We start from the raw sequence: 13,348 nt of genomic DNA on the forward strand, positions 1-13,348 counted from the left end.
TACCTCCCTGATGGCACCATCATTATCTACCTGAGCACTTTTTTGAGACAGTTCTATCCACAGATTTGTTCTTGGCTCTTGCACATTCATTGCATGCTCTTTTTACACAAAGTTGAAGAACATCTTGTAAGAAGAGTTCACAATGGACCCTTACTCATTCTTTGCATAAGACCATCACAAGCATTCTCACCAGGTTCATTCCAGAGCTAACAAGTCTCATTTGAAAGATAAAGGATGTTACTCATGTGCTAAGTTGCTCATGGGAAAGAGCTTCAGACCTATCTCTCTCCTATACCACACATATACATGGTATGACTGACTGATATTGAACCAGCTTGCACCATACATGGACAAATACCTAGTTCTGAACAGGGTAGCTTTTACCCTGGAAAAATCAACAGTGAGCCACATGCTCAATCTAACTCAGCTGAGGATGGTTTTGAAAGAGGCCAAATCCCCAGACCTGTGTTTGTCGACCTAACAGCTGCCTACAATACTGTTAACCACCAATGACTTCTCCACAAGACCCTGGGAATGCCAAAAGCTCTATACCTTATAGAGCTGATACAAACCCTGCTCAAAAACAGACTTTTTTGTCAAACTGGATGGGAAGCAAAGCAGATGGAGGCAATAAATTAATGGCCTCTCCCAAGGAAGCATACTCACACCACTGTTATGTAACATTTATACAAATGACCTACCGATAGATTTGAAAACAGGATTTTCATCTCTGCAGACAACCTGTTTATAACAGACCAAAACACTGGCTTTGATCACATTGAAAAATCCCTAACTGAGGCACTAGTTGGCCCAAACTCATGCTACATTGAAAACCAATTATGTGACAACTGAACAAAAACACAATTATGTGCCTTCCATCTGAAAAACCATGAGACAGACCAACTCTAACTCAACATTACATGGTCTGGGGACCCCACTATCCCACTGTCCAAATCCAGTTTACCTTGAAGTCACCCTCAGTTACACCCTCTCATATAAAGAATACATCAGGAAGCCAAAGGAAAGGTGATCAATTGTGAAAACATTTTATATAAGCTCACCACCTCAAGATGGGGAGCTAGCCTCTCAACCATTATAACCACTCCTCTGCTGAGTATGCGTGCCCTGTATGGGAGAGATCTGTACATGCTAAGTGCCTTGACCCCATCCTGAATCACAGCTGCTGATGCATCACAGGATTTCTGAAACCTACCAGCCAAAACACTGTGTACCTGCTGGATGGCATCACTCTGCCTGACATCAGAAGAGCAGTGGCCAGCGGGATAGAATTATCAAGACAAACTGAAGATGTGAGAGAGACACATACCTGCTGTACAACTATGCATAGCACACAAACATCTGAAATAACTCAGGAGCTTCCTTACCAGCACCCAACCCCCAGATTCCACACCCAGGGAGAAGAAACTACAGATGTGGAATGAGAGAATGAAAAAATACCTGACAGTGAAAAAAATGGACATCCAGCAACTGAGTTTTTACCACTAGGGTCTTAGGACCCTTGGCAAAGGTATCAAGGACTCAAGAGCCTATGCACCTAAGTTGGACGCTCCAAGGAACTAATGAAGAAGTGAATTGAACCAATCGTATAGCCCACCCATGACTGTGGCACAAAGCCTCAGTCTATGCAACACCTGCTGTAATGCCCACAACTTGAAGGCACATGTACAACGTGCAAAAGCATGTGTAACAAAAATACAAAATGGTCAAATATAGTGTACAGACATGAGAAGATGGGCTAAGAATAGACAGTCAAAAGGCCCAAAGCTAAATCAATTCAATATTCACAGGTTAGTCTCAGCTGTGTAAATTGAACCAATAAGTGAAATTCTAATTCCTGAAATCAAAAGTGAATGCTAGTGGCCCGGGCCAGGAGCAGACAGCTTGGGCCAAAGCTAGCCCACCCAACCTGCAAGGTGTGGGGGAGGGTCGTGCGGGAAGTGCAAAGCATATCAGGATGCTGGAGGACTGTGAGATAACTTGGAACCTGGAAGGGATCTGGGACAGAATTTCAATAAACCAATTTAACCTAAGTCAGTTAAATCTGATACTGCCTCCATTCAGATTTATCTTAAACTGGTCTCAGCTCTTTTGAAAGCAGTTTACTTCTGTTACATTACAGATCTGAACCAGTTTCCAAATCACTTATACCAGTCTGTGTGTCATTTCTGTCCCTAACCTCAATGTCTTAAAATGCCTTCCACTATTCCAGCCTGTTTAACAAGAATCTATGGGAAAAGGAAAGTAATGCACAGAAGTCAGTTACCATTAGGCTCCAAACAAAAAATTAGATGGCTCTGCTTAGAGCAAGTTGAAGTCAATGAAGTCATTTAAAAACAGGGGAAATGAGAATAGAATTTAGTTTAGTGACTTTATTAGATATGGACCATTTTCATAATGGTCATTCTGATCTCCAGAGTGTGATTTCACTCAAATATGGAATATAACATAACAAATGGAAATAAATGGATGTCAATTTTTTTAACATATGCCTACTTTCATCTACATTACTGGGTACAATTGCTCACACTTCTGTCAGAGCTGACTGCCATAGAACAATGGCTATATTGCCTTCTACAAATGCCATAACTGCCAAGTTCAAACTAATGCAATTACAGATTAAAAACCAGACAATATGAAACAGTGAAATTACAAAATCCATAAACAAGGTCAGCAAAGCCTTCTAGCTTTATTGTGTAACTTGTTAGTATGCAAATGTAAAAGATTTACACACCTTCTATGCAATGAAAAGCTAAATTGCTCAAAAAATGGACACAAGATATTGATCTATACTGGAAGAGAATACACTATCACAGGGGTGGGCAAAATACGGCCTGTGGGAGGCTACTGTATCCGGCCCACGGGGCCCCTAAAAAAATGTAGAAAATTAATATTTCTCTGCCCGTGGTTCCTTCCTGTAAAAAATGACAGGAACCAAGGGCAGTAGGACCCAGGGGAAACCCAGCAAGCTCCAACAAGTGGAGCCTGCCCAGCCCCGCCCCCCAGCCAGAAGCCCAAGCTATGGTTTCTGGGCTGGGAGCATGTGGCTGCCCCAGCACAGGAAGCTCAGGTAAATGGGGGGGGCGGACTCTGAGCAAGGAAGGAGCGCGGGGGGGGGAGGAAGCGGCCCTTCCCCGCCCATGTCTGGTGCCCCACACTGCAGCTGATCGCAGCCTGCGTGGGGCTGCCTGTGCCCACTCTGGACAGCTCTATGTGGGCTGCCAGCACCTGCAGCCTGGGGCACCAGGTGTGGGGTGGGGGAGGGGCCGCTTCCCCCCCACATTCAGCTTTTCCCTGGCCTCCTTCCCTGCATGGAGAAAAGCAGCCCCTTGCCTGCCCCATGCCCGCCGCCCCATGCTGCAGGTGCTTGCAGCCCACGCGGGGCTGTCCTGTCCGGAGAAAGCACAAGCAGCCCCAGGCAGGCTGCAAGCGGTTGCAGCATGGGGTGCTGGGCATGGGGCAGGGAGGGCCTGCTTTCTCCCCGCCCACACACTCAGCAGAACCTTGTAACCCTAGGCTGGCAGTGGGGTGGGTTACAAGCTTGTGCTGAGCGCAGGGACTCGATGATCTTCCAAGGTCCCTTCCAGCCCTAATGTCTATGAAAAGTGGCCCCTTACCTACCCCATGGCCAGCGCCCCGCGCTGCAGCCGCTCGCAGCCTGCTTAGGGCTGCCTGTGCCTGCTCTGGACAGTCCTGCATGGGCTGCGAGTGCCTGCAACGTGAGGCGCCAGCCATGGGGCAGGCGAGGGGCCACTTTTCCCCATGCTCAGCACCAGTTTCTTCCCTGCTGGCAAGCAGGGGGTTGCAGCTGTGTGCTGGCCCCTGCCTGTACCACAGGGGTGTGGGGCCAGTGGAGCACAGGGCCCACACTGGTGTCCCAGCACCAGTGCCGGTGGGGCCCAGACCAGGGTGGCAGGAGCACAGAGTCCCAGCTGGCAGGTGCTCTATGGAGTTGAGCCAGCTCCCCCCTCCCTGCTGGTGCAGCCCAGCTTGGCTCCACAGACCCCTGCCAGCCTGCGCCCTGCTCTGGGCCCCATCGGTGTTGGTCCTGGGACATTAGTCCCAAGACATTGGGATGTGGGTCCCAAGATGGTGATCGGGGGGGGCACCTGTCAAGGGGTGGGGTTACCCATGCAGCCCTCAACAGCCTGCCAAAACTGGGTAAGCGGCCCTCCGCCCAAAATAATTGCCCGCCCCTTCGCACTATCAGATGTTTCTCAACTTCAGGAGATGGTTTAATGTAAAGGAAATAGAATTTCAGCTGGTATGAATAAACAACATCAAAAAATAAGGTGCAGAAATAACTATTTTCCAATTACTGGCAAGTCACACTCTCTTGGCCAGCACTTGATTTTTTTTCCCATGAAAAATTATTATTATAGTTTTACACACTGTATTTGGTATTAATTTTCTATATCTTGAGCTTCCCTGAAAAAGAAAAATGCCTTAATATATTCAAAAAAAGTCCCTTGAGTCTTATTCACAGAAATTTCACATCTTTTTATGCAGAACTAAAAAATAATTCCTCAAAGAGACGTGAGAGGCCTAAAAAGAATTCATTGCCAACACCTGATTTTAACATCTAGTCAAACACACTGCAGGTACCATCCCACCTTTCCTTCTTCTGTATTCTTATGAAAACCTCATCTTGTCCACTTCCTGCTCTAATTCTGAAAAATATCATCCTGTTCTTCTGAACACCATGTGCTATATATCCAAAACTCATTGTTGCTTCTATATACTCTAAAGAATTGGTGATCCCTTTTTATAACTTTGCTACCAAACATGAAAATGGAATGACTTGCACTCAGGTTGTCAATGACAATATTTTATAATAAAAGAACTTCATACCTGAAAGAATGAACCATATCTTTCTTAGTCCAGTTTTCAACTCAGTTATGGAAACACCTAGATCCTCGACCATTGATTGCCTTTGCAGTCAATGGAATAATGTTATTTTCCAAGAAGATAGAAGCTTTATAAATCCTTTGCTTAACAGACAGAGCTTCTCTTATTTTTACTCCAACCCATTTCTCTTTTAAGTCACTAGATACAGAAGAACAATTAAATATAGTCTGGACTCTTGTGTCTCTCACATCAAGTTGCTCTCTGCTAGGTTCACTACAGCTCTTTACATATTTTTAGTTTTCAGCACCCTTTATCTCCAATACTTTTGTCACACTCTAGATTATAACAAACTTCCATGATTATCTCTGTATGCAATTAACAATTTATAAAAGAGGACTGCATTTTATCTTTCCAATTACAGAAAAGCAGAGATTTCTACTTTAAGAATAGGCCCTGCCTGACTCAGAAAAGCATTTCAGGATATACCTAAATCCATTTCTATACACAAAAACACTTAAGCATATGAAGCATGTCCTACTAATTTAAGTGGGACTTAAGCATGCAATTTCCTAATTTGCAAGAGACTTGAACTTGGATTTTACTTAGTTTCTTAAGTCCATGGAATAATTAGTCTACATTAACCTTCTCTTACTCTTAATTTGATGCAACCTGTAACATTTTGTATGCAACAGAAAACTCTGTAACAAAAATTCCCCAGTCATAAACTCTAAAAATAAGTGACAGCTCCCAAATCACTGAGAGTTGTTTCAGAATATGCTTCTTTGTAGTTATTCACAACTATCAAATTTCCCACACTTACAAACTGATATTTTTAAGACAGATCCCTTCTACAACAAGAATCAAGCAGGAATTTCTTACCAAAATGGGACTATATCACAAACTGCCAAAATAGAAGATAAGTCCCCAATCCTGCAAGCTCATCCACATAAGCAGACTCACTTTAACTAAACTACTTTTGCTGGACAGCGTCTCCACCATCAGGGCCTAAGACTTTATTCTTCTATTTTTGCCCATTTGATTTTATGCACGTTTGTAACAGTAACACATCAAGATGAACTTGGAAGATGAAGCAAGGAAGTTGTTAGCTTATATATTACTTGAACTCTCATTTCATATCAATCAAAATTGTGATAAATTGTGATAAACTCCCCCGCCTATTTGAAAAAATTGTCTAAGTCAGAAAAGCAACCGCAGTCCCTCACATCCCCTGCAGATCAAAGAACGTTGAGTGTACATTCATTATTTCAGGCTGAGGAAACAAATAAAACATCAAAAATAGAGGACAAAAATTGCATGTGAAGAGAGACAGAAATCCTCACCAGAACATCACAGTTTGCCTAAGACTGGGAGCCCCAACCTGCCTCTGCTCCCACAAAGAGTCAGGGGCTGATTGTGGCTCTCAACCTTGGTGATTCATCAGAGCCCTCAACGTTGATGGTCTCCCCAAAGCAGGTACAGTAAGAACCATCCATAAGTGATTATACATTTTTGTGGAATAACTTTATGGCTTATTCCTTGTTTTATCACACCATTAGTTGCATTAATGTGAGACCCAGTAACTACTTAATATGTGATTAGCCGCTTAAGCACATCATAAGTGTAGCGTGATCCTGCATAGGTGGTATTTGATCTGAAGACAGAATATTCAGATTTCAGAATTAGTTTGGATCCTTTAATAATTGCTAGTAAGTATCATAAATGACTATCATCAAGTTGTGAGATTTTAGACAAGATTTTGTTTGACTAATTTTACTTTTCTCAGTCCTCAGCAAAAACAGTAAGGTTTGAATCCTAACTCACTTGCAGATCTTCTAAAACTGAATCTCTAAGAAAACAGTATTAGGGCAATTTTCAATTAATATTATTTGCTGGAAAATTATATCTTGATTCATTGATCCACAAGTTTATGACAGCCTATAATACCAGAAAAGCATTTAACAGCTTTTATCAGTCTAGAGATTTATTATTACTTACAACAGTAATAATAGCATTGTCACTATAAGCACGTCTATGTGATATAAGACATAGATTGTAAAATATAGTTATACCATATAATAGGTAATAAAACATAAGATAAAACTTCTATATTCATACATAGAGCCAAATCTTTAATTAAACAAAATGCCGTGTCCTCTCAGAAAGAAAGGAAAGATGAATTCATAGTCATTTGAATGATCAATCAGTGTAATAAAATACTTTCCAGATTTAAATTACCCCCCTTGAGCATAAGGATAATCATATCCTTTATTACTGACACATTCTTTAGTAAACATAAGAGACAACTCATATGCTAGGAAATAGTCTCTGCAAAAGCACTTAAAATAAAAACAGTGTGGAAAATATGCAGTTCCTATAATTATATTTTATTGACTTAAACAGATAAAATCATCTTTATGTTTCAGCGAAGGTTGTGAGTCTACACTGAAAGCAAAACACATCTAGGAAAGTCATGAAAAACTATATAAACACTGACATGAACTCAAGAGAAGGCAGAACTAAGCATCCAAAATTCTTCAGCCATTGCTTAAATGAGTGAACCCACTAAGTATTCCAAGAAGGACCTTAATTGTCAGCCCTGCACCTGTACAGCTTAAAAAACTACATCTGACCCTTGGGATGTGCCTCTTATGGCCCCCGTGCCATTTTAAACTTGGAAAAAGCATGTGCACTGCAATTTGCAGTTGTATGTCCTACAAGAAACAGCATACACATAGCTTCCTATCTCTGAGGCAGAGGAAGGACCTACAAAGGACTCCTTAAACCATTTAGGTAGGAGGTTTGAAGGAAACACCTGAGGGGAGAAAAAGCTAAGAGACAGTTCAGAACCATGAAGCTTGGAGCCAAACATTAAGACAAAGTCTGGGGAAAGAGAGCAAAATCCTCTTGGGTTGCTTTGTTTTTAATTTCTATTAATGAACAGGATCCTTGAGGGGGGAAAATGCAGCTGCTTGGAGTATGATTTTATCTTCTACAGCTTTTGATCAATCCATTAACTTATAAAAGTGAAAACCTTTTCAGAGCCAGCATTGTACACAGGGCCCAGTAGTTAGCAAGTGTCTAACTATCCAAAGGTAAGTATGAAAGACAAGGCTATTAAAGACCCAAGCAGCAATATCCATGAACAAAACCTTGGTAAGAAATGAGGCCCAAGTTAACTATAGCATCCACAGGGGGGAAAAAGGGTGAGTGGTAGAATTTATGACATGTCACCATCCCTGAAGGCTGCCTGCAGGCTCTTTTCTTTCAAGAGATCAGAAACTTTCTCTCCCCCTCTTCTCTGGCTCCTTCTCCTCGTCCCCCAGCCTAATTCAGACTTTCCTAATCAGGGCTATACTACTATACTCCCTTCCGCCACTACTCCAAGTGGCTGCTACAAAATTATGTCTCCCCTATCTTATCCCTATACTCCAACCTCCAGTTCATGATTCTCCCTCCCCTGTAATTAACTCCAAAACCAACCTGTGTTCATAATTTTCATATAGGAATATCTACAGAAAACCAAGTTGAATCTTGCTTCTGTCACTACTGCCCACAGGATATATAGTGTCAATAGTCTAGTTTCATTACTTTAACTTTGTTGCCATTTGGCAAAGTTATGGGCAGCAACAGTCATTGGAGTTATTTGTCAGCAACTCTGAATGATAACACTCCAGTGATTCACATCTAGGTCACATATGGAAGGTTACTGTGAAAATATAAATGTCTGTTTCCTATAAATCTGAGTTTTTGTATTAAAGCAGAAACAGATCTCCACACTCATCTAGGAAGCTTCCTATTTACCATTAATAAATAGATGTTCAAGAACTGGTCTGTATTTTCAGGAGTTCTTAACCTCGAGGTACTCCTCACTGAACTCCATAAGTTTTGTGAATTGAGTGGCACCCAATTTCAAAAACTGGTCTATATATTACAGTGCTTACCTCCTTGTAAGCCCAGCAAACAGAAAGGCCACAGCACTCTGGGTGAGAATCACAGACCTCCAGCAAAAACCGTCTCACCAGTCCATTACAAAGCAGGGGTGGACACTAGTTTCGGCTGGAGGGCCACTTAAGTTCTGGTGAGGAATCGAGGGCTGCAAGGGTAGCCTCGCCCCTTGACGGGTGCCCTGGTCACCATCATAAGACCAGAAGTCCCACCTCTCTGGCCAGTAAAAACAAACATATTGCCCCTTAGCTCTCACATACACACATCAGTCTCAGCCCTCACACACAAAAAACTTACCATATTGCCCATGTTTAGGGCCGTAATGCAACTATTCCTCTACTTACAAGTACCCTACAAGACAGGAAAATGTTTGTATCACCCCCTATCTATACATAACTATATCCCATGTAAACTTTACTATACCATTCCAATTCACTGTCCCAATATCAGAAGGCCCCATTATCCATTTATAGTGACCACCATTTACCCAAACTTCATATAGTGCAGACATCAGAGCATGCCAAAGATCAGACAAGATCAGTGCATTACTTACAGCTTTTCTATCTACCAAAAAAAAAAAAAATGCAATTGCAGAATAACTCTGTATGTGGACTCTTCGAGAAAGTGAGTGCATGAGCCTTATACCAGACTATGCCAAATAATATGAAAGTAACTTTCCAAACATGGGAGGGAAGGGAAAGAGAGAAGAGTTCTGAAGAACACTGGCTTTCAATTGCGGTCACTCATTTCATACCTCTCTAAACAAAGCTTTTTATACCTTTGTAAACAAAACATTCACTGTTTTCATTAAACAAATACAATCCACAAAAAAACAAGGAAATGTAAAATGAAGCCCCTAATTAGGCATACCCTTTGATTCTCCACCCACAGGCCATCACATAACTCTGCCACAGCTATCATGTACTGCGACATGAGTTCCACCCTCTTTCTCTTTCTGCACATATTCATTGACCAGATTTTTTCCTTCCTCTCATCCAAACATTGGTTGTTTCAGAAGTTGCTAATAATGTTTGCAGTTGCTAATACTCCAAGAGGGTAATTAAAAAAAAAAGTGTATGATGGAGTAGGACAGCACTCCACATGGATATGGAAAACACAGGTGGGGACAGAAACTCTGTCAAAAACTCAATAGTCATTAAAAAATAATCTCATGTAAAAATTCACATCAACTGACCACCTGTTTCTATAAAAACCTAGCTTTTATGTCCAATTCTAAACCTATCTTAGATTACAACTAACTATATAGTCCCTATACATATATACAAAAGACACAGATGGAGCCAATTAAATCCTAAATTCTTACTATAACTAGTAGAATTATATATTCTATTACTCAATATGATAATGTACAAGCCTGAAGTTATGAAGTTGTATAACTGCTTGCAAAAGCAACAGCCATAGAGATAAGTTAGAAGGATTTATCTGCAACACAAATTCTTCAAATGCAGCTTATACAGTTCACAGAAAGACTGAAAGAGTAGTAACAAACCGTTTTTAAGCTACAGGAAATCAAAGAAACGTTTAGTCATGGCCAACATCTCAATAGCCTTGTGCAGGTGAGTTGTCTTTTAGGAAGGCTTTTTCAACCAATTCCCTCCTTCCCTTTGCTCAGTGAAAACCTTCCTTTGCTGCCAAATGAAAAACTGCAAATTTAAATTGAATTAGGGTCTGTGGAAAGTGTTAAGGTTAATAACCAAAAGATCAGAAATGAAAAAGTAGCTCCATATAAAACAGACTGCAATCCACAAAATGGACTGAGTCAGCTATGTGACCTTTAGTATCCTAATAAAAGCTGGACATGCATTTTGGAACCAATCACTCAGTTATAGAAAGAATTTTAGCTTGCTGGAAGAGATATGACGAGTAGCTGCATCTGTGCAGAGCAGATCATTTCTTTAAGAATGCTGTTAGCCAACTAAACATAGGAGATGGCAAAAAAAAGTCAGAAAGCAACCCGACTTCTAAACTCATAACATTAATTTAATGACCCTTCGCGTAGTTCCCTTAACCTCCCTACATTCTCTGCCCTACACTCGGTTCTAGCTCAAGTATGACAATTCCTAAACACAAGGGATTTTTCAGCTACAGTTTCTAAACAAACATGGGAAGCAAATAATTTGATACATCTTAAAACAAAGATCATGCCACATGACCTGCTCTTCAAAGGCTTATCTACACCAGGGCATTGTCCACCCTATTTCCCTGCCACTGCAGCTCCCCCAAAGGTAGCAATGCTGGGAATGAGTGCAGAGAAGACTTAGACTGCCGGTGTGCTTCATGGTTTAGGCATCATGACACCAAAATTTGTTCTGAACAGAATTAGGCAAACATGTGCGCAGGCCCATAGGGGCTGTTCTACAGCTGAAATCCCGACAGCAATGGGAGGAAGAGACTAAAGCAGATGCTGTTTTGGCCAGCGCACCTGTAGAATTTTTTTCAGCTGCCATCCTGGTAACATTTGTTTTGGGAGGGAAAAAAAAGCATCCTTCTGAAAAGCAATGTATCAAAATCCGAGATCGACAGTAGTTCTGTAGCAAACCTCTCCCCTTCCCCCCTACCACATGTCATGCCTTTCCAGTCAGAAAGGCTCAAAAGCCAGCCATCTCTCTGCTGTACCACTAAAACATGGAAATGCAAAATGCCCCTAGCTACTGTAATGAAAGCTGAATCCTTTAGGAAGATTATCAACATGAAAAAAAAAAAAGCAGAAAAATCCAGCAGCTAAAGAACTTTTCTACTGCATCACTAAGAAGCTGATTTCCTGTCGTATTGGAAGATTTAAAAAATGGTATTGCTTCTTATTTTTAAACCTCTTCACTGAGGAAATTCAGCTGTTTTGGGGCCTTGTTACAGCTTACGCTGTATGCTGCACAAATGCTGACAAGTGATAGTGCTAGCTTGGAGTTTCGAGCAGTCACACCCTTAGCCTAGAAGCCTTCTTTGACTGCCCCTGACCTGGACAGCTGTAACTTGTCCCTAGTGGTGTGGTGAGCAGGGGCAGGACTGGGAGCTATAGCTATGAGTTCCCACCGGAGAGCTGGTGACCCAGGGCAAGCTTCTCTCCCTGCTCTACTGGGTGGGATGTGAGAGATCCTGGGATACTGGAGGGCTCCAACTTGGGCAGCACATCTGGGGGAAGTGGCCACACCTTAGTGGAACAGGGGCTAGGTGGCACAGATCAGACACAATCACAGAAGACAAGGGTTGGAAGGTCACCTAATCCAACCCCCTGCTCATAGCAGAACCATTCCCAGCTAGATCATCCCAGCCAAGGCTTTGTCTAGCCAGGTTCTAAAAATGTCCAAGGATGGAGATCCCTGCCCTGGAGTGGCATAACTTTTTGCCACATAACGAATGCTTAAACCACTTCAAGGTGTTAATGTGCAGACAATCAGGGGCTAATCTGCCCACAGTTACCCGGTAACAAAGCCCCAAGAGCGTAGCCTGCAATGGGGCCTCCCCACCGTCTGCCAGCATTCTCCTTTCACACCTAAAGTCCAGCCTTCAGGTGCCATGAGGAAAGGGAGCAGTTCCTCTGGACAGCTGAAAGAGCCCAGCCCTGTGTGCCACCCTGAGACTCCCTTCACTCATGAAACCCCAGCACCTGAGGGCTGGAAGGGAGCTCAGGAGCCCACCTAGCCTGCTCTTCACACTCTCTTGCTTTTAAGCTGATATCCCAGCTCCCCTGGACCCCCAGCACACAGGGTGCCACCTGTGCTAGTGGGGAGCAGAGGGGATGGCCCTGCCTGGCACTGGGGCTGAAGGCTGGAAGGGACCTCAGGAGTCCACCTAGCCCTCTCCATGCTCCCTGCTCTCAATGCTCACTGACACACACGAGTGGCTGGTTTCCCAGCCCCGCCAGCATTGCCCCCTTCACTAGTGGGGAGCAAAGGGGCTGGCTCTGCCCTGCACTGGGGCTGAGAGGCACCTCAGGAGCCCGCCTAACCCACTCTCCGCACTCCCTGACACTCAGAGGCAGCTGGCCCCAGCATCATCACCTGCACTAGTGGGGGGCAAAGGAGCTGGCCCTGCCCGGCACTGGGGCTGCTGGCTGGAAGGGACCTCCGACGCTCACCTAGCCCGCTCTCCACGCTCACTAGCACCAGAGGCGGCTGGTCCCCAGCACCGCCACCTCCTCTAGCGGGGAGCAAAGGGGCCGGCCCTGCCCCGCACGGGGGTGAGGGCTGGCAGGCACCTCGGGAGCGCGCCTGGCCGCTCTCCACACGCGCTGCCAGGCAGAGGCGGCTGGTTCCCAGCTCCCCGCACCCCAGCACCGCCAGCGGAGCCAGCTGCGCTCCCCCAAGCGCCAAGCCCGAGCTGGGGGCCGCCCCCTCCAGCCCCCCGCCGCCGCCGGGAGCTTACCCAGGGAGCTTGGCGAGCCGCACAAAGCCGAACACGTCCATCCATGCAGCCGGCGAGCGGCCCCCGCTGCCTCCTCACTCCCGCCGCCGCGGCTGCTCCACAGCGGGGTGGGGAGAGGTGGCGCCCGCGGCGGCTGCTCCTCCTCCGGCAGCGG

At 44.1% G+C, this 13,348-nt stretch overlaps 1 protein-coding gene across 3 annotated transcripts in view; it reads right to left on the reverse strand.

Annotated features, from left to right (window-relative positions):
* Window positions 1-13,316, reverse strand: part of FRMPD4 (FERM and PDZ domain containing 4) — a 475,664-nt gene extending 462,348 nt beyond the window's left edge. Inside the window, exon 1 of one of the 3 annotated variants that reach the window (XM_019529325.1) lies at window positions 13,195-13,314. In XM_019529325.1, the coding sequence (XP_019384870.1) occupies window positions 13,195-13,235 (41 nt within the window). In that variant the 5' untranslated portion in view covers window positions 13,236-13,314. Of the gene's footprint in view, window positions 1-13,194 lie in introns of all 3 variants that reach the window. The other 2 variants (XM_019529326.1, XM_019529328.1) reach the window with 2 other exon arrangements.
* Between the last annotated feature and the right edge of the window lie 32 nt (window positions 13,317-13,348).

This window comes from Crocodylus porosus, unplaced genomic scaffold (assembly GCF_001723895.1).
Source record: "Crocodylus porosus isolate Cpor-Errol unplaced genomic scaffold, CroPor_comp1, whole genome shotgun sequence".
Classification (NCBI taxonomy): domain Eukaryota; kingdom Metazoa; phylum Chordata; order Crocodylia; family Crocodylidae; genus Crocodylus; species Crocodylus porosus.